General features: G+C 36.6%; 1 protein-coding gene across 1 annotated transcript; it reads left to right on the forward strand.

Annotated features, from left to right (window-relative positions):
* Nucleotides 1-3,733: 3,733 nt before the first annotated feature.
* On the forward strand, nt 3,734-19,904 carry LOC114534157. The gene is made up of 13 exons (XM_028555708.1): nt 3,734-4,041; nt 9,948-9,999; nt 10,899-10,939; nt 11,058-11,109; nt 12,001-12,135; nt 12,378-12,460; nt 13,136-13,201; nt 13,442-13,511; nt 13,719-13,778; nt 14,445-14,501; nt 14,687-14,740; nt 14,916-15,053; nt 18,527-19,904. Exons 1-13 carry the CDS (start codon nt 3,925-3,927, stop codon nt 19,009-19,011), a joined length of 1,410 nt encoding a protein of 469 aa, XP_028411509.1. The 5' UTR covers nt 3,734-3,924; the 3' UTR covers nt 19,012-19,904.
* The last annotated feature ends 2,311 nt before the right edge of the window (nt 19,905-22,215 follow it).

Consider the following 22,215-nt stretch of genomic DNA (forward strand, 5'->3'; position numbering starts at 1 on the left):
ACTCCAAAGTCCAAAATATAAGCATTTTTTCTCCACCTTTTTGGCTTCTTCCTGGAGTTCCTGGAATTAAAATGTGATTAGCCGATGCAAGTATTTACTCAAGGATGCTTTGCCAGAGGGCAAGAGGGGCAGATTTTCGTGAAAAGTTATGTACTTATAAGAGTACAGACCTAAAACAATCAATTGGTAGAAATTTTGGTTTTGGTAAAATTAAGTTCACTTTCTAAAACTGGCTATAAAGACCCTGCTTACACTACACCAGATTCGCATCACGAAATCAAAATTAGCCATGTTTGAGCGAGTTTTATCCCCCGGATAGCATGACCATCCCTTTAATATAACAAGAAATTAAAAAGTTCTGGGGACAGAGATACCGTACGGTAAAACAACTTAAACTGATGCTGTGACCATGTGAATCCGCTGTAGTACGTGTAATGGGCTCTGGTGCACTTCAAGTGTCACGTGATCATTGGTAAAATTTGGCTGTCACACCACAGTCATTACTCCGGCGTCAGCGACGGAGTTGAAAATTCGCCTTGGTTTTGTTTTGTTTTTTTTTTGATTTTTTTTTTTATTTTTCGTCGTCGCAAGTCTGAAATGGCGCGAAACATTCTAGTATTTTAAACATGTATGTGACCGTATTTATCTACGTCCCAGTCTTATCTCCCAAGAGTTTTGGTGCACAGCTTTGGCTAATTTTCCGATGCGCGATTCGATTTCGCTCGCATGATACGGCAATTCCTCCAAGAGGAACAAATAAACCGTTCTTTTCATGCTTTTCGATTAAGTTTAGATTAAATTGGGGTAAGAATATATTTAATACATGTAGATTCTGGTCCTATTTTAATAATATCGCTGCTATTTCGCCGTTTAACAAGATGATGTGGTCGTGTATGGGCGCGTTGACACGTCGAAGTTTGCACAGGATTGAAGATATAATATATAAGCGCGAATGCCAAAGGCAAAGTGTAAGACAAAGCGAATGTATCATGCGGTTTATTTACATTTTTGAACAATTGAACTTCTATACTTTTTAAAGTACGATGTGCTTCTGAATTTCGCGATCGATCATTTAGGTTCGCAAGGCATCTAAATGCGAATATGAGCCGGAGTTAACGCCAGAACAGGCGTCTTGTTTAACATAAACACGCACGGTCACTTGATTCACATACGTTAAAATCAAGAAAACCGGATTTTTTATCGCTTTAGGTACCGATAAATAAGTAAATTAAGTAATATCAGTTAACAGGAAATAGTTGAAAACGAATGCTGGAGTCAAGGTAGTGAAATAGACTCCTACCTAGCACCTACGTTTACTTGTGAAGAGCCAGTTAACACTTGCCAGTGAAAAAATCGATTTCCGAGCACAAACATGCGAAGTGCGAACACTCACAAATTGATTTGTTACAAAAGATTTTTGTAATCGACGAAACAGGGGAATTTAAGCCCGTTTTCCACCGTATAGGTAAATTTATTCGCGCGACGCGAAGCTGATCAGTTTTGAATTCCGGTGATGTGATTGGATTGCGAAACAATTCGCTGCGATAGAATCACTTCCTACTTTTTATCTGTTCACGCAAATAAATTCGCCTTCTTCGAAAACGGGCTTTAGTATATATTTTCAGATCACGGAAGGGCCACCTAAATTATCTGAGATGTGGAGGTCAGCCAATGAAATATTAATTGCGTAACAGCTATATCATGAGATTAGCTTATATTCTAAATAAATTCAGTCGGGTACTATTTAGGCGCCAGGATTATGCTTCAATGAGACTTTGTTTACCAATGCATTACGTAGCACAATCTCGCGGGAATAGACTAAATTTCTGGTAAACAAATTGTATGAAAAAAGCAGAGCCGTAGCTAGAAGCTTAATTGGAGGGGGGTCTATATTCATAAATTCATCTTATGCCCGACTGATTTCTTTTGTACGCTATTGTTCCTGCGGTAGATAAACATGAATATATGAATATACACCCCCCAATTAAGTGGTCTAGCTACGGCCCTGAATCGAAAAACAACACCAGAATTTCCTGGGAAATCTATTTCATTTGTTCCTAAACGCATCATATATACTTTTTTTAAAGTTTTTTTAAAGACTGTTCTGCATTGCTTGTCAATTTACTACAGTCATGTAAATTTCATTACGTAAATGCATAATTTTCTACTTTACCTCAATCTTATGCGGTCGAGTAGAAACCCGACAATTATGAATAGGAACAAAAATTATTTGCTTGGCGCTTAGCGATCAGCTATTAAAACTCTGCAGTAATGTGAAAATCGTATTTCTAGGTAAACTTAGGACTACTGTATCTCTAGGAAAACAACGAGGTTGCGTTCTTCCAGAAACCCTGAAACAGGCCTTAGACGAATAGAAATATTTATTTATAATTTTTTATAGTATACAGGAGCGCATCAGTACCACGAGGAGGTTAAAATAAACAGCATGACATATTTGAACATGCTGATATTACGTCAGGTGCTAACCTTGACCGTGGTCTGCTGTGAATCAGACTGTCTAAGCTTAGTGACAGAGCGCTATGACTTTTTTAATTTCAGTCTAATTCAGGATTTCTATAATTACAACCCGGATGCGTGAGGAAATATACATTGGTGAACGGTCTTTTTAATCGCTGCAATTTAATAGAACAAGTGTGCATGGAATGCATTCGCGTCTTAGTCAACAAAAATGAATAAAATTTGCATTATTTCATACCTAAACTAAACTAAACGGTTCCTATCAGAGACTCCCTAAACCGGGTGAGGTTCAGGCCCAATCATGACACGCTTCAGAGTTCCAAACCATAATTTCTCAGCTAAGCCGTAAATGGAGTTTATTTAAATAGTCTAAAAAGGATTGCATGAATTTTGATAGGACAAGAGTAAAGCGGATTACACAGTGACTGCTCTCAGGAGAGGTTTTATTGACTGCCATAGGCAGGCTGCCGTTTATGCAGTATAGTCTTTCGTCAAGAGTAAGGTCAGACCAGGAAAGTATTGAAGTATTCTAGTATATTAGCGCTAGAGTAGACATATGAAGCGAGTATCTTACTCCTTATATTCCTGCGATTAAAAAATAAACAGCTGAAAGCTTAGGGATAGGAACGCTAGTGATCTACAGTTTGCTTGTACTTGCCAAAAAATTGAAGCCTTTCAAGGTTTTAATGTCAGTGCAGGTTGAGTATTATAATAATGTCAGTAAATGTGTTTGCACAAGCGAGTAAACACTTAAAAAGCTGTCTTTTCAATAGACTTCCTCCGTTTTGCATTTAACATGTTGGCGCCCATCGTGAGAAGAGCAGATGAGACCTTTTTTATCAGGCCAAAAACTGGCCATTTTATTAATAGCATTTTTTTGTATGTATTTGAGTATCAGTATCCTGCAGAGCTTGATATATACCTTACGCATGCATGCATGTATACAATTATAATCACTGATTCAGCTTTGACTCAGTTTTCAATTGCAAACTGATGGTTCCGCATTGTGTTAGAAATTATCATTTAATCATATCTTGTATCTTTTCCAGCTACAAATTAAAGCGTTGAAACATTGAAAATTTAATGCATATAAAGTTGTTATTTAGATCGTCGGGGAGAAACAAAAAATATATACAAAAAATTCAAAATGCTTGCATTAATGGAAAAAGGTTGATATAAACATGATCTGACATGAATAGTTTACTGACATAGCATGCATTTTTCATGTTTAATCTCGTGAAATGTGACACTTTCGCAAACACCTTGTGGCATTTTGCTCGCTACTACAACTGGCGCTATGTTTATATCTGCTTGGGGAGATAAGAAATAACTTTCAATTCGAGCAGATGGACGCGTAGTTCGACAGAGGCAACTGATTTCATGCACAGACGCCATAATCTTTTTACGACCCTTCAGCTGGACGCGTTCACATAAGCGGAATATTAAATGTCTGCTATTTTGAATATTCGCCTGTTGGCGGTCTTGTGTTTGGTCTACGAGATCCGATCTGGAAGAACCTACTCGGAGAGCTACGATCGTTTATGTGAAACCATAAGTCAAAAGGTATGCCTTTGATAAATCTTTAAGTTCTGTGGCTTTTTAGTATTGGTAAGTTTGATTTGTAAATCCAAACACAAAACTTACACACAATACTTCGGTTAGCGTCGTCGACGTCTGCTTAGAAGTTAGAATCATAACATTTAAAGCCTTATTATGTTGCATATTGAGCGTATAGAGTTTTAGCCAAGGTAATGCTACCCTTGCTTCGAATATGGTAAGACTTCAATAACTTTTTCCCGGTTTTGATATATCAGATGCATTTAACTTAGTTTCAGTTATTAAGCTATTGACATTTGACTTTACTGTTGAGCAAGGCGGCAAAAGCTTTGTCTGGTCACAAATTACAAGAAACGCATGACTTGATCGATATTTGATCGACAAAGTTACGAATATTTGGTCTTATTGTTGTGTTCCTGTAAACTTGTCGATAAAATTTCCGAAAAACGTGCACGGGCTTGTAGTGGCCTATAGATAATGACCCAAAGATACGACTGTGTAAGCTGTAGGGGCACGTGCGCGTAAATTTATTTCTCAATGTCTCATTCTCGCCTTAGAATTTGAGATCAAAGTCCCCGTATAGCTACTCATAGATGGTATATTGTCCATACTGAGGGAATTTTAGATATTTAACCAGCCTTACCATTGATTGAGGAAAGGCTTATGCGTCTACAACCTAACAGTAAAGAATGTAACCTCGGTGGCATACTCGAGGGTCGGTGAGCTTTCGAAAATACCAGCGGTATAAAGATACCATATTTTAGTGTTATTGGCTGCTGAGTAGTGGGATCTAGCTGTCAAATTTATCATATTTTAGACAGTCATATATCATTAGAGGCGTCAGTTCTAATATTTCTAGCTCTGTATCAACAAAGATGCAACATCTGATGGTAGCATGCAGTCAAACCTTGCATTGGTATTGACTCAGTTCGCTTTTTTATGTTATATCTTGACTCAAATTTCCGTCAAATCCTCTCCCAAAATATGTGATATGACATGCCACATGGTACTTATCGGATTTCAAAACTTCCTAAGAAAAGTCTCTTTATTTTCCGAGTGTAAATATAACAGGGGGCTTAACCAATGCACCATGCAAAGGAACGCCGCGGACACGAAGTAGTACTGTTGTTATTTCCACAGTTTCAAAACAAGAATAAAAACTGTAAACTCCTTTTGGTAAACAAAGTCAGAATCGTGTGAAAAACTAATTAAAACTAGATTTGCTAACACTAGCGTCTGTGTTTATGTCACGCCCGCGTTGTATAGATTTAGTTGCTCTTAAATTTCCTAATATTTTACACATGTTCACCCATGCAACATGCACTTAGGTCTTAGCACGCTGCTGCCACGCTGTTCGTCTCATTTCCCCTGTAAATATCATTTTTCACGTTTAATGTATTAATTTATTCATCTTTTTGTTGTTAAGTGAGCTGAACGATTTAATATTTGTCATGTTTAATTTCTTGCATCCTTCAATTTGTTGCATTCTTCAATCGTCAAGCGAAAATGTTGAGGCGCTGTTATACTATGCGAGTTTCCTTGCAATTTGCAATGCAATTCCACTCCTGAGGCATCTAAAGTTGACAAGTACGATTAAGAACAGATTTTTTACGGTCGATAACTTTTTCGATCTGAGCATTTTGCAAACATCCCTAAAAATATAATTGCAAAATTGCAAGTTGCAAGGAAAGTTGCATATGTATAAATATTTGTAATCAGTTTTGAATCTAAAACAACTCGTGTTTGAATCACGTATCACGCATGTGTTTGAAATGGCAATAGGTAGGAACGCGTTAATCTCTGTTGTTGAAATATAAGATTTAAATAGCTTTTTTATCTTATAAAAAATTTATCCCTTCAAGTAGTCAAAATAGACAATACATGCAGTACTTCAAATATCTTACTAAAAAAAATTCGGAGACACATTCCACGGAGACACTATAAAAAAACGCGTAAATTATAATTTTTAAGCTTAATTTTAATCCCATTTTGAAGATCCCGTGTTGGGCTTCCTGCTAAATCAACATCCACGAGACTGCATTTGCATTGGCATCTTTAACAAATTTGCATTCGATATACAACTAAGTTGACTTTGCTTTTGGAAAATTTTGTGATTAGTGATAGGCGGTTTGTATGAACGAATGGGGAAGTAAATTATAGTTTAATTTAAACAGTTTAAATAGTTAAATTCTAGTCTAATTCATGCAGTATACCGCCATTCGCACCAAAAGAGGCCGGCCACCTGATTTCATGATTGCCTGGCGCAATAAGAGGATTAAACTGACTGTTTGGATGAGCGTCTGAAGAAATGATTCAATTATTGGTCCACTCGTCTTTAAAAAGGAATGTTTGTATCCTGTGACAACATCACATTGCCCCCCAGATTAAACGACCAGAGATTACTTTCTCTGCAGTTATCTCAAGGAAAGGTTTTTACGCCACTCAATGATATCAACGGGACAGAAGCAGGCACGGCCGGCGCCATGAAATTGAACATTTGGGGGAGGGTGGGGGCTAAGATTTTAGTTTACTTTGTATGACAGAGCAAGGCTGGGCAATGCAAGAACGTTTTACTAATTAAACTTTTTTGATGTTTAAAAAAAGCTTAGTGGCTAAATTAGTCGAACGTAAGATTTACCAAGCATTACAGGGCTCAGGCACACGTCGTATTACCTTGAGTCAGGGTAGAGAATAATGCGATGTCTCTAGAAAAATACTTTTGTTTTTTGAGAAAAAGTGAGGGAGTAGTCAAAATGAAACACTAGTGATACATACGATGGAAGAAGGAACGTAATATATGAAAGTACAGTACTGTCCAGAAATGACCTAACACTGCGGTTGCGGTTCGTTACGGTCGATCGATAGAAACTGCAGACGACTGCAAGCGAAAAAATACGATCGCGAATGTCGTTCGCTTCCGAACGGAATGTTGTGAACGGTTGAGAACGACAACACAATAATCATATCGAAAACATCTTAAAATATGGCTGTCAGATCGATTTAGGCCCAGGTTAAACCTCCGTCTCACCGCGGTTCGACGTCGGTTCAACCGCGATGTGTGACCTACAATCTTATGCAAAATTAAAGAGTCACTACATACTCCCGCACCCTGTTTCAATGTTGGGTAGTTATGGTTTTCACTATTCGAGGTGTTAGTCTTCATTACATGTTAAAATACAACATTGAGATAGGGGGAAGGGGGATCAACATTGAAAACTTAAGGTGGCACATATTATATTTGCATGGGATTGTAGGTTAAGCGCGGTTTTTGTTAGGTTATTTCTGGACAGTGCTGTATTTGTGTCGTTACCATGCAGAAGATAGTACATTCTCGTTGACTTCATAGTCGTTTTAAGAGGAGGAACACTAGGGCGGAGAACAGCTCCGTGTACCCGGGTTCGTATTGCTGGTGAATTGAAAAGAAGGGATGGGGCAAAGGACATGCACACAGGTCATTTCAGGTTTCATCTTCTGGGATATGAAAAATTGGGAATGAAGAATTTTGTGCAGTATCTTGGGCATAAAAAAGAATGCAGTATATTCAGCCAGTATCATGTGCAGATTTGATCAACTTTCACCACATCTGGGGTCGGTTGTATGAAAGCCGGATAGCGCTATCCAACGGATAGTGATTTTTAAAATCGCCCGTTGTTTGCTATAACTTTGATTAAATCTTAGTATTCCTAAATCGAGGATCCTCTTTTATGATTTTTGGTCCCAAAGATAAAATTTTTTCGCTTTTCGAGCATTTTTAAAACGGTTGAAAAAATCACTATTATGTAGGTGGATAGCGCTATTCGGGTTTCATACATCTGGCCCCTGATCATCACGCGTCAACGATTCATAATTCGACTGATTCATAGTGTTGTCGACACCACTGTTTCCGCTCCTTCTTTTAGCCGCGTTTTCCTGCCGTTTTATCATCGAAATGTGGAACGAGATTCGTATATCTTTGCAAATATGGCGGAGTATAAATTGTGTTTAAAAATACTGGTGTCATGCATTTAATCTTGATATCCGATACGTTTTGAATATTTAATTTCTTCTCAAAAGACCCAAGCACCAAAACAATACCTGTCTTCGTGTTTATTGATCAATTTCATGATTATACTGGTATGTCAATGTATGAGTCACGCAATCATTACAGACGAAGCGAACAGCAATTTGCGCATGCGCAGCCGGGTAGAGCCTCATTTTCATGTTAATATATAGTAGCGTAAACCTAGAGAACTGGATTTCCTTTGAGGCCCTGTTACACGGAGCAATTTTTCATGCAACTTGCAATACCATGTTACTTTTGAGAGATCTAAATTTGGCAACTATACGAAACCGCGTTAACTCCCTAAGGACGTTTCTTACACATCACATTTTGAAGACTATAAACTTACATGCAGCTATTTACATCTTTTAAAAGTAGATTGTATTGCAAGTTGCAAGAGAAACTGCATCGTGTAACATGACAGTGCGGGAATTCGGGTATATACCGGGTGGCGCAAAAAAATGTTCCTCCTCTTTGACTTAATTTAATTTAAAAACTAAAAATGATATCATTTTCAAGTAACGTCTATTGAGTGGAGTGGTGTTTAACTTAAATTTTAATGTAAGCCTTGTACATTTCTATACAATATTAGCCAAGATATAGGCGTTTAAACTCAAGGTATATAGCGTTTCTGGGAGAAGCAAAAAATGTTCTAAAATAGAATGAAAACAGCACGCAGCAGTAAGAACAAATATTGATAGCTTTGTCTGGCAAATCCTCACTGTTTTTATGCTCGGAGATGGAATATTATTCCAATGATTTTGCCATCGACGAAAAACTTCTCTTGCATTATTAGTCCTCGCATATTCCAAACAAATCCAAACTCGTTGCTGTATCGTTAAACGAGGCATGTTTATAACAAAGCGGGCAAGCTCCTTTGCTTTCGTTCCCTTGTGCATTGCAACTCCTTGTTCGAACGATGAACAGTATTATCTTAACATCAAATACACTTATACTTCGAATACTTTAATCTAAGAATCTTTAACCATGCAAAGACAACATAAAAAACGCTTTAAAGAACGCCTATCGTGGAAGTTGAAAATAACTTAGTTGAGTCGCGATATTTAGTCATGTTATTCGCTTCGTCAAAAAATGCACCTTTATTTTAAACGGCTCGATCTCGCCTAATATTTTACAGAATTGTTCAAGACATATATCAAAATTTAAGTTAGACATCACAGCGTTCAACAAACTTTATTTGAATAAGATATCTGTATTAGTTTTTTAATTACGATAAGTCTAAGAGGGGGAACATTTTTTTGCGCCACCCGGTACTTCATCGCAATTCTCAATACTTATAGACTTCAAATTTGGTGAGCAAAAAGATTTATAAATGCTCAACAAAATCTAACTTGCACAGAAAACTTGAAGCTTGCACACGGTAAAATTTAAGTTCAAAACGAACTTACCGAGAACGTGAGCTATCAGCTAATTTCTTCATGCCCGTCTGCGTGGGAAAATAGCTTTCAAGAAATCGCATCAATTTTTTGCGTGTAAAACAAAAAATGCCAATTCCGTATTTTAAAATTATTCGGATTAAGTTTTAAAATTTAGGAACATAATAGAATAGACATTAAATCTATATACCACTAAAATTTGGTTAAATCCAGATTAGGCAAATAACAAATAGTAACAAATAATTGAAGTAAAAAATAAACCGATTTGTTGCACATTTGATTTTAAAGCCACACTAGCTTTATATATTCTCGGCCGTGAATTTCGAATTCGCTTTCCGCCTGGCTATATCCTAGTTTAAAATTTTTCTATCTTGCAAGCGCTTCTTTACAATTTAAATTATCTCATGACTGCACATTGTACTAATAAGAAAAATTCTATAGTATGGTCATTCCACTGTTTTTGATATTCCATGCAGGCAACCAAACAAAGGTTAAAATTATGTGGAGAAAGCAGAAGCACTCTCAGAGGTAAATTTACCATGCACGCACATATTAACTGATTTTTGACCGAGCTTGTGGTCTGTACTGCATGTGAAATATCGGTCTGATATCGGTACTGTATTTCGCAGTACAGATCGAACAAGCGAGGTCAATAATCTGTTTATTATATGGCTGAACTACATGAGACATCCCGGTCACTGGTCCAGATGCGAAGTATTCGGACAACGGTCCGGATATTGGTTTTTACGGACCTATAACGGTGACCGCTCGACAAGCAATCAGAATAGAGGATCTTGGCCAAGAATAGAAAAGCCATATAATAAACCTAATTATTCAACATCTTTCCTGGAAAGTCGCTCCAGCTATACCGAGTATGCGTGTTTCATATTGAAGCCAGTTAAATGAAATTAATCAACCACAGGTGAAGAGAGAAAACAGTTACATTTTACAACAATTTGGCAAAACAATTTTCATATATTTAGTAATATTGTTGTGTTCTATTTATTTTTCGTACAACTAGCATTTTGCAACATTTTGCAAAACGATTTCAATATATTTACCCTTATTGTTGTGTTCTATTTATTTTTCTTACCACTTACATTTTACAACATTTGGCAAAACAATATCCACATACCTATATACCTATATACCTATATACCTATATACCTATATACCTATATACCTATATACCTATATACCTATATACCTATATACCTATATACCTATATACCTATATACCTATATACCTATATACCTATATACCTATATACCTATATACCTATATACCTATATGCCTATATACCTATATACCTATATACCTATATACCTATATACCTATATACCTATATACCTATATACCTATATACCTACATAGCTTTCATGTACCCAATTCGATATATATGAAATAATTCTTATGACACCTTTAGAATTTAGAGTAAGAAGAGGTGTCAACACAACACAAAAAAGTGTAAGTCAAAGTTCATTTTATTAAGAAATTTACTTGAGAAATTTAAGAAATTTATTTATATGAAAATACTACTGTAAATACTAAATTTGCATATTTTTCACCCACTATTATATTCTAGACACAAGCTGTGAAGCAAGTGACCTCAACTAAACGACCGTTGTCTTCATACCGTAAGTTGAAGATCTTGTATCGTATCAGAGAGTGTCTGTCCTGTCTCTAATAAAGTCATGGCTAACTGCTTGTTATAAAATGTTTTGTATCGCAATATGACTTTCGCCGCAACGCGTTCATAATCGGTATATTCTAGTAGACAGAACAACGTGCAAGATACTAAAGACGGTATATAATATGTATAGCATCTAATAACGTTCCACTATAACCAGGGAGCAGGCTGGAGCATCTACAACAACTTTGCATTTAATTATAATCTCGTATAGAACAACTGCCTATAAAATGGGAAAAAACACTTCTCGACGCTTCTAGAAAAAGACCTTTGTCAGGAGATTTAGTATGACTAACTCAGTTATACGGTTACCAAGAATTTCGTTTAATACGCTGGCAAAGAGACGCCTGATTATATACGGATAAAAATAGTCAACAATTAGGCATTGGTCTGTCAATACGGTTGGTGTAAATAAAACTTTACCCTTATAGAGATCTAATTGGATCTTTTACCCAGAAGGATCTCCAAGGGCACGGTTTGGCGTCTCTTTGGCAACGTAATGATATTCCAATTTTATTTTGATTTTTCTCCATGTGTCTCTTCTTATCACGTCCCCACCCCCCATTGAAACGTGTGCTCTCTTTTTTATTTTCATACTAATTCTTCTGACGAAGGTCCTCTGGGTCGAAACGTCGTTTCGTCTATTTTAGGCAGTTGTTATTTGATGCAAACATTGAAATGTTTTTCAAAATCCATGTTATGGAAATGTATAATATCAATACTATATAATGCCATTTTTATACTACGGATATATAGTATGGAAACAGTATCCATGGGTGTAGCATATTTCTATAGTATGGATTTTAAAAAATTCAATCTTTTGCCAATACATTTAAAGGATTCCGCACGCCATGGCCAACGTCTACAAATGGATTTTTAATTAGTGCGGGAAGCCTTAACTGGACTGCGAAATGTACGGAAGATAAGAATTCAGGAGCAGCGGCTATCACTTGGGGAATACCGACACCTGAACGTACGTAAACAGCTGTTATATAACATGGTAAAATTTTAACATAAGAGATCCAAATCCGTTATATATAAGCTAATTCCGGTAGTCATTATTAAACCTCATAATGGATGATGATAACAATATAAAAAGGTGTCTTTTGATTAGAGGTCCGTTTCACACTATAAGATCCGACGCCTTTTATTCCAAATAAATAAGAACTAATTTAAATGTAAATTTTACATTCAATGATTTAATCTTTATTGTAGCTGGGAGAGATGAGTGTACTGGCTATTATATTATTTGGGACACTGCTACCTGGGGCACTTTCTGCGATCAAATCGCAGATAAGGTATGCAATTATGTATTGTATAGACTTTTAACCAGCGCTTTAGATGTTGAATTAAATTTTATTAGTCTTTTCTGCAAATGCCCCGACATGGGTCTTTAAGGCATGTTTGTTAATGAAAGGCTTTGAATATATACGTGGTATACCAACAAACTAACATTAATACACAGGGTGTCTCAAAAAAACCGAAAACAATTGAAATCACTCATAACAATGTAATTGTTAGAGCTTGAATGCCTAAGCCTCTGTTGGGATAATATCACAATAAACACTCGTTGTTCCGCGGTCAGCTGTACCACTTACTTTCGAAGCAATAACAAGGCTAATTTAAATTTAATCATATTCACAATTTCAATATTTTCGTATTTAGCGTTTTATAAGTTGCATTAAATCCCCACGGGCTAAAATTCGTGAACACGGCATTCAAATTTTAACAATAATGAGTGATTTCAATAGTTTTCGGTTTTTTTTGGTACACCCTGTAGTTATTCACCATGCAAAATGACAAGAGTGTATAATAATGACAGATTAATTACCAGATTTCACTTTTTGTGACAAAATTATTTGAAACAATCGCAACAGGAAACCCAGAACAGTGCTAAAAGTCGAGTAGTGTCACAGTGAATCATCATGCAGATGAAACCAGTGAATATACGAAAATTTTTATTCCTTTTTTAGAACGTAACATCGTATATCATAGACGCGTCAAAAGGATGGGATGGCAAAGAAAAGCTGGGTATCTCGGTACGTAATAAAAATTATGCATAATGATTTTTCTGTTATGTGATTCTTGGAAAGCCGCCTGCATTTTTTATGCTTCAAATGCGATTTGTATGCCAATGGCGTAGTTTGCTTGAGCGTAATAGTCGAAATCTTTTCGAGTATGTCCAAAAAAACTCGAAATTTTTTTCTAAATGGGCGAAAAAGTGAGGTTTGCCAAACTCCCTTAATATTAATTAATACACAGCAAATTATATTTTTCAGATATTACCACTGCCAATGACTGAAGGAGGAACGTTTACTCATCGCACATTCGAGCCTCCAAGCTGCTCAGGTTTCTGATCTCTGACATTTTGCTTTAATAAGATCTTCTGTAAAGACGGAATATTATAGATCATTTTAATGACTACGTCCTCAATCAGTTGATACGCGTTTTATTACATGGTTGAATGCCGCCACTGTCTTCATAGATAGTTCTCAGTTTACTTTTTCAGACGTCCGTCTTTAACTAAAAATATTCTTTCATTTTTTGTATTGGTAGATCCACCCTTCAACAATTACACCAATACAACAAAAACAAATCCAACAGAGAGCAATAAAGGTACGAGTCAGGTGAAAACACAGTTCATTTGTATAGGGCTTTTGTCATGGAGGAATAAACAGCTAAATTTAAAGCTAAAACAGCCCACAAGTATATGTAGTAACACTGACCGCAATGTATGAAACTGGACAAACATACTTCAGGGTTACCTCCTTAGGTCCAGAGTTTCCCTTTTGCATCAAAGAGAATGATCACAGTCTAGCCTCTCATCTCTTATATTTATTGTGATCGGCACATTTGAAGTAGGGCATGAAAATGGCGACAAATGCCAATTGACATGGCTCGCGAAATGAATTCCTCACAAATATTATGAGTGTCGAGAGAAACCTGGCGACAATTGTGCATGCCTCGCGAGATATTTCGCTTAACTAGTGATAGTGCACAACTGTCGAGTGCAGGGTCGTGGCTAGGGGGGGGGGCTATGTGTGCATATTCATATATTCGTCTTATGTCCGACCACTGTGCCCAACTGATTTCTTTTGTTTGCTATTGTTTTTTACGGTGGTACAAACATGAATATATGAACATAACCCCTCCCATGCAATTAAGCTTCTAGCAACGGCCCTGCTCGTATGCTACAATCCTATCACCTGTAAAAACAATAATAACATAATATCTGTTTTTAAGGTAAAACCTAATATAGGTTTTTAATTTTGTTTTGACCAGGCACATCTACAGACAAGAACATGAAGTCGGAAACAAATTCAGCAAAAACCACTCACGGTATGAATAATCAAATTTAACCTTCAGCTGACGTTAGAACATGAGGTAATGATCGAGGCCCCTTGGCAAAACTCAACAAAAATAGCCACTGAAATAGCCTTCAACTCAACACATGGTTACCTACTGTGCCTGCCGTAAACACAATTATACTTTTAATAACTGTTTTCAATTTTTATTGTATTCAGCGACTTTCAAAAACGAGGTACCACGACCTGGCAAAAAAAACAACGCTTCTGATAGTAAGAATAATTTTGAACACTCACAAAAATATAAATACTGACTACGCCAAATACTTTTATGGATTAAACCTGTTGACAGCGAAAACTAACTGATAATAGTATGCAAATAAACGAGTTTTAAACTACTGCTAGCGTCAAATTCTTTTTTAATTATCATTGACCTTATTTTGTATAGAGCCTGTCGTGAATAAGCTGGTTTTCTCGATTGTTATTACTTGTATTGCTATCGCCATTCTCGTCCTTCTTCTTCTATTTTACAAAAGAAGATCAAGTGTTAATAAGATCATACGTTCGTATGAGACCCACGATAAAGGTAAGATGCTTAATGTCATTTACAAATAACGTTGATTATTCTCATGTGCTTCGCAGAAAAGATTCCAAAGTTTCCCGTCTTTAAAAAGTCGGTATTTTATTAGTTGTACTTTGAGGATGTGCAATCAGGATTAGAATTTAAATTGCCCTCAGGCAGAGAGTTGTCTGGTTGTTTCGCATGTACCTGGAAACTCTAGGTTGCTCAGGTTTTTGAAATCTGTTTCACAATATCGTTCGTCGTCATTGCTCAGGTTTGCCCCAGCAAATCATCGCAATTTAACAATCGTACGGTTTTTTTAAAACTTTTTACATCAGCGTCCACGCGCATGCCGTCCATCCACGTGTTCATGGCTTGATTGTGTCGTTGATCCATGATATTTCTTGTCGAAATAAATGTCTTTTGTTTTTAGTGCAAAGTTTCTGTGAAACTTTGCAGTATTGTGGTGAGTGGCGAAAATTCACATCAGACAGTCAGTCAGTCAGTCATAGTGTAAACTCCGGGGGGCGGAGTGTTTTTTGTTTGTCATCTTTGATCCTATGTGGGTGGGTATCAGGAAGTTTGTTTGATCAAGTATATAGTTTTTTGATTTGTATATTCTTTTAGCATTTTCCAATTTAAACAAAATATGAAAGAATTACTGTGGTTATTGTAAATTTTATAACATTCGTTACGATGATATGTGTGTTGTTCCCCCCGGTACACGCGATTTCATCTTGAACAGCGCATTAATGCGCATAAGGCCGCGATTAATATTCAGAAGCGCAAAATACAATAAGGAGCGATGGAGCGACGAAGTGTTGTTTTGAAATATTTTAAGCGAAAAGCGAGCAAATGTTCGAGAATTTGTGAACTCATTAAACGCAGAACCAAGAAAGAATACGTCCACATCCACTATCGTATTTTAACTACACGCATAACATAATATACACGACTTATTTTGATAATGTACTTCACGAATCTAACATGTGTTGATAGCAATTGATACTGCTGTATAATTGACTATGGAGGTTAAAAATTTTTTAACCATAACAGTGCTTAATAATTACTATTTGTTATAGAGAAACAATGGAGCGAGACAGTTCTGTTTAAAATGTACAAATCTGAAGCAAATGGCGATATTACTAGCAAGTGCCGATCAGTATTATCAGGTTAAAAATGGTATGCTAAGGTGCTACACGACATGCACTATTACTACACGTAATAAACACTATATTTGAACTGATCCATTGATGCACGCATCGTGTTATAAACACACGCATCGAATATTACACTGCGCGATTTATTTAGATCATATACTTCATTGAATAGAGTGCTAGACAACACAAACTTCATGAAGCATAGGATTGTTTTGTATTTTACGTATTGCAGTTAATTCACGCTAAAATGTTGACAATTAGGTGCTAATATTATTTAGTTCGTTTTCTTACAGCACAACTTCATAGAGCTTTATTTATTTAGTGCTTTGTATTTTATTTAGGTAGGCTATAGTGCGATTGCGCGCATATGGTTATGTAAATAGACGGATCGGTTTTGAATATATACAGGCGTCCAATCAGTCCAAAAGAAGGGCAAAGTAACTATTACATTAATTACGTTAGACCATGTTTCATCTGCGCGACCACATTTTAAAAGTCCGCGTACTGTACGCCTATGCACAAACCAATTTTACTGTCATAAAAAATGCTTCAAAATGAAAACTGTGGATCCACACAGTAGGCATTCAAGGCTAATTATATTGGTATGGTTGATATCCATATATAATATCGCGACTATAGTAATGTAATTTGAGTATGTTTGATTATATTTTCGTGCTGTCAGGACAAGTGATCGATTCACGCATCGGTTATGTAAATCATGCAAGGTTTATTTACTTTAAGCTTTATACAGTATAGTGCAATTTGAAAGTATCTTGTGGGATTCTTCTCAGAAATATTTTATTATAAAATGTTTACATCATTTATTTAATACTTCAGTTCAGGCGAGAACGGGTTGTTTGTTTGAGCTATATTCCTCAAAAGCACAACTCGCAAAATAATGATGTACGTAAAAATTGAGCTAGACGCACACCTTACCGTAGCTTTTGTTTTCTCGATAATAGATGAAATATATTGATAATATAATACGCATCACAGTAATATTTTACCTCGGAAGTTGAAACATGAAGCGTCAATTCACAAGCCGGTAAACTGCAGTGTAATATTAGTAAAAATAAACGTAATATATAAGTAGAAATACCCCTTGTGTGCGAAAATTGGGATTTTTAGGACTCTCGACCTGATACTTTCGACTCTCGACTTTATACTCTCGACTCTCGACTTTCACAAGTATAACAGCATTTGCATTATAGCTAAAACTTTGCACTATCCTTGGATCCCTAGTTTTATACAATGGATGTATTGAACAAACGAAATAGCTAAATCTTCAGAAGCAATCACTGTGCGTTTGACAGAGCTACCATTTTATAATTAACCTATTCACAATAATCAGCATGTGATATTTTTTAGCACGTAGTGAAAAATTTATAATATAATTATATTTAATTTAAAACTATATAATTATATATAATTTCGACACTGCAACGAAAGTTTGCAGTTGTGTTTATTTTAGCATGTTCTTTCCAGCGGAAATAATTGTTATAACTATAAATCATTATTATTCGTTCATTGCGTTTACGTTTAACTGTACTCGTGTGCTGTAACTGTATGCGTCTTTGACTCTCGTAACTGTATGCGTCTTTGACTCTCGTAACTGTATGCGTCTTTGACTCTCGTATAACTGTATGCGTCTTTGACTCTCGTAACTGTATGCGTCTTTGACTCTCGTAACTGTATGCGTCTTTGACTCTCGTAACGGTATGCGTCTTTGTCTCTCGTACTGTATGCGTCTTTGACTCTCGTAACGGTATGCGTCTTTGACTCTCGTAACTGTATGCGTCTTTGACTCTCGTAACTGTATGCGTCTTTGACTCACGTAACTGTATGCGTCTTTGACTCTCGTAACTGTATGCGTCTTTGACTCTCGTAACTGTATGCGTCTTTGACTCTCGTAACTGTATGCGTCTTTGACTCTCGTAACTGTATGCGTCTTTGACTCTCGTAACTGTATGCGTCTTTGTCTCTCGTAACTGTATGCGTCTTTGACTCTCGTAACTGTATGCGTCTTTGACTCTCGTAACTGTATGCGTCTTTGACTCTCGTAACTGTATGCGTCTTTGACTCTCGTAACTGTATGCGTCTTTGACTCTCGTAACTGTATGCGTCTTTGACTCTCGTATAACTGTATGCGTCTTTGACTCTCGTAACTGTATGCGTCTTTGACTCTCGTAACTGTATGCGTCTTTGACTCTCGTAACTGTATGCGTCTTTGACTCTCGTAACTGTATGCGTCTTTGACTCTCGTAACTGTATGCGTCTTTGACTCTCGTAACTGTATGCGTCTTTGACTATTGTAACTGTATGCGTCTTTGACACTAGGTGCTCCACACTATGTTTCCTACCACATGGACAACAAAAGTGAAATAAAAAATTTGGCGAGATGGCTTAAAACTAAGAAGATTAACGCGGTGATAGATATTCTCTTCACCAAAACTAACCCACAAGCATGGAGTGAAGCACGTTTACTGGAGGCTGAAAAGATTATCATCGTTATTACCTCAGAATATTTAAAAGTGTGTAACTTATTCCACTCAGAGAAAAATCAGAAGGAGAAGTTATCATATAATGATCAACGCTGCTCTAATGAAATATCATTGATAAGGAATAAACTGGGAGAAAATTGTTTGGCCTCGGATAAATTCGTTGGAATACTCGTTGGAACCAAGAAGAAAGATTTGCCACACTGGATGTTGCAATTAAATTGTTTCGAATATAAGAATGGGTCGCTGGATGAAGAGATTTTAGGAAAACTCAAGCCTTGCACTTACTATAATAGTGGAGTGATGGAAATCAGTGTCGACTAATCAATCACTCTCCCTAAGAACAGTCTTCATGTACATTTCATGACAGTTGGTCCAAAATTGGTCCATCACATGTTACTTATCGAGAGTTTATGAAATAATCTTCTGGTGGATCCATTTGTATATTTTTTTGACCGTTGTCAGCACAAATCAGGACAAACTTCGATTACGAACATTACTTTACTGACCCAGTAACCTTTAGAGTAATGCAAACAATTGCGGTTGTAGCTTCAAAAGTCATGGCAAACATTGCATCCATTCGGTGTGTATATATTCAATCATATGTGTGTATATATTCAATCTTACAAATTTGATTACTATGTTTAAGTTAATGATTATCCATGCAAGACTAACGCCTGTATTCTAAAAGCTTACTCACATTCAAACTCGTTGAGTGGGACTGTGGGAGATTTCAACTTTTCAAAACGTTTGCATGGCAATATTTTCACTCTAATATACGAGCTTCATTTTTAGTGTTTCACGTTAGATCTTTGATCAGTAATAAAAATTCAGTGTGAGTGTGAGTGAGCTTTTTGAATACAGGGGTTATTGGTTAGTTCAACAGTGGTGAAGTAGCGGTACAGTCAAAATGAATTGGTACAGAACAGTTAAACGATGCTTGATATCAATTTCCAAAGAATGTTTAAGAACACAAATCTACCAATGGAATGATTTTAAAAACCTTTAAGCTAATATTTCTCTAAATCAGTAAATATGTGCGATTATATTTTGATTGTATACTGACGCTAAATCCACCACAGTAATTCAGTAAAATTTCTGTATTTCCATGTATATTTATGACAAAAAAGAGTTACGAATTGTAATTTTGACCAAGGTACTTGCCTGGCATTGTGCCTCTCTATTACCTAGTAAATTTATTATAAATACACTTCAGTTTTTAACACTTGTAACTGGTCGGTCGAACGGAAAGAACGAGTTAAGATTGTTTTGAGACCTCATCTTAATTATATTTCCAGAATACTCAACTATATTCGGTATACCGAATTATGCCAAATATTGCAATTTCATTTGCAAAAAGGGATGCGATTTGATTCATTTTGAAATAACTGATATGTATTTCCTGCAATCTAATAACCTGATTAGTTTTTAGCAGTAATTCCAGCCCAAGAGAAAGGACTTTCAATAAAATTAGTGTTTTGCTCAAGAAGTAAAAATTAACCCTGAATCAACGTAATTCAAGCCCCGTTTACACTACAGTCAATTTGACACGGCACGGTTAAAATGGGTACCCGTGCCCAATTTTACTAGCGGTCAGGCTACCAAAACAAAGGCCGGACACAGATGAAATGGGCACGGGTACCAATTTTAGCCGTGCCGTGCCAATAAATCGAGGGTAGTGTAAACGGGGCTTCAGTCATGGGCCAGAAACAAACGCTTGAAAGAGAGGATGTGTGTAACTCGCGCGGTCAGCGGAAGTACTCAAGCTATCTATCCTTTCAACAAACCGCCTTTGCCTTTTTTCTAAAATAAATTACAGCGCATTTCGTATATTTGAAACATATATGGTTATCAAAATGGTCATATTTTGATTTGAAATAGGTGATACTCTATGTATTTTTCGTGTCAAGCAGATGTGAATAACGATATACTGCTAACGTTCTGCCGACTTCTTACCAGTAATCTGCCTGTACAGGCTGTACTGTACAACAGGACCCGCTGGAACAGCCTAACCGTTTTCAGTACCGTATGAAGGAAAGCGCTCTCATAAACATTTTATATAAATGTGTGCTGTCCTCTGCATTGTTCACAGCTACTATAATCAGCCCTGCAACGTAGAATACGCATCTAGTGAAAAAATTCAGTAGCTATATATGCTAAGGTCGTGGTCGTTTGACACAATTTAGTTTTTCGTTAGGAATTCGCCTCGAGAGGCACGTTTCTCACGCGTGTCGGCGGATGCTTTTCAGATAGCTCTTGTATGCGGCGGGCTCAATGCTGAATAATTTTATAAGCTGAGTTAGCTGACTGTGAATAGTGATAAACGCCTACATTAAATACGAGCCATTCGTTTCATTTATAGACTGGTATGATACATGCATCTATGATAATTAAACCAAGTAAACGGGTGTAGAATACGCATATCAAGTTATCAATGTTCATACGCTACGAACGTAATTACCATACATAGCTACTGAACTTTTTTCATTACCTAGATTCATCAAAGTTTTGACACGCCATGCATGAGTTAGAACTTCACAAATGATGTCGGGACATTTTAGAGCAATACCTCCACTCACACTGTTTAATGTATCTGTCAGATAATATCGTTAACATTTAACGGAACTTCAAGAAGCACGCTATTATATACTAACGTATTTTTCAAATAAACTCAGGTCTTTGTAGGAAAATAAATTTTGAAGTCAAAACCGTGTGAGGGTGATAACTGCAAGTTAATACCAATAAACCAAGATTGGACAAACAGTCCAACATGTTATATGCAGCAGCTGTATAATGAAAGGTTATTATCATTATTCATTTCTTCAGAAATTCATTGCAGTCAATGAAAACTAAAATATTAGCATAGCATGACTACATTATTATGCTGACTGCGCTACTGATTTCAGCCTTGCCATAAAGCGCTAGCCCGTTTCCCGCTACAGGCGAATTTATTCGCGCGACGCTAAACGATATCTGAAATCCGGTTATGTGATTGGTTTGCCAAAAAGTAGAATCGCTTTCTACTTTTTATCTGTTCGCGCGAATGAATTCGCCTGGTGGAAAAGGCCTAAATCGGTGTTCGAAGTAGAAGGACTAGAAGGTGCATATACAGTTATAATTACTCTGTTGGCATGATATATCACGGTCCTATTGAAAAAGGATATCATTCTGCATACCTGATATTTATTAAGGTTTGACATACCACACAAGTCAGAACTTCAAGAATGATGTACGTTATAACATTTGACTTCAACTCAGGCAGGACCGTTTAATGTATCTTCACTCTTCAGATAATATAATCACCATTCAACAGTGACTTCAAGTGCCCCGCTTTTACTAACGTATCTCAGGACAGCTAAAACTGCGGGAGGGTGAATACAAATGAACCAAAGTGGGCTAACAGAATTGCGACCAATGTCTGACTGTTAAAATTTAAGCTCGCTATTGAAAATTTCGACATGGGAACAACCGTTCCCAATTGACCCCTTGTAAATACAAGGCTCTCCCAAAACTGGGGTGTCCAAAAAG

This window comes from Dendronephthya gigantea, unplaced genomic scaffold (genome assembly GCF_004324835.1).
Source record: "Dendronephthya gigantea isolate DGI-Jeju-01 unplaced genomic scaffold, DenGig_1.0 000097F, whole genome shotgun sequence".
NCBI classification, from domain to species: Eukaryota; Metazoa; Cnidaria; class Anthozoa; order Malacalcyonacea; family Nephtheidae; genus Dendronephthya; species Dendronephthya gigantea.

Bases quoted from the DNA above. Each gene is read 5' to 3' on its own strand.
- LOC114534157 (XM_028555708.1), top strand. From the start codon at position 3,925: ATGTCTGCTATTTTGAATATTCGCCTGTTGGCGGTCTTGTGTTTGGTC. The intron at 10,000-10,898 runs GTAAATTTACCA...TGACACCTTTAG, and splicing joins AAGCAGAAGCACTCTCAGAG to AATTTAGAGTAAGAAGAGGT. The intron at 12,136-12,377 runs GTACGTAAACAG...TCTTTATTGTAG, and splicing joins GGGAATACCGACACCTGAAC to CTGGGAGAGATGAGTGTACT.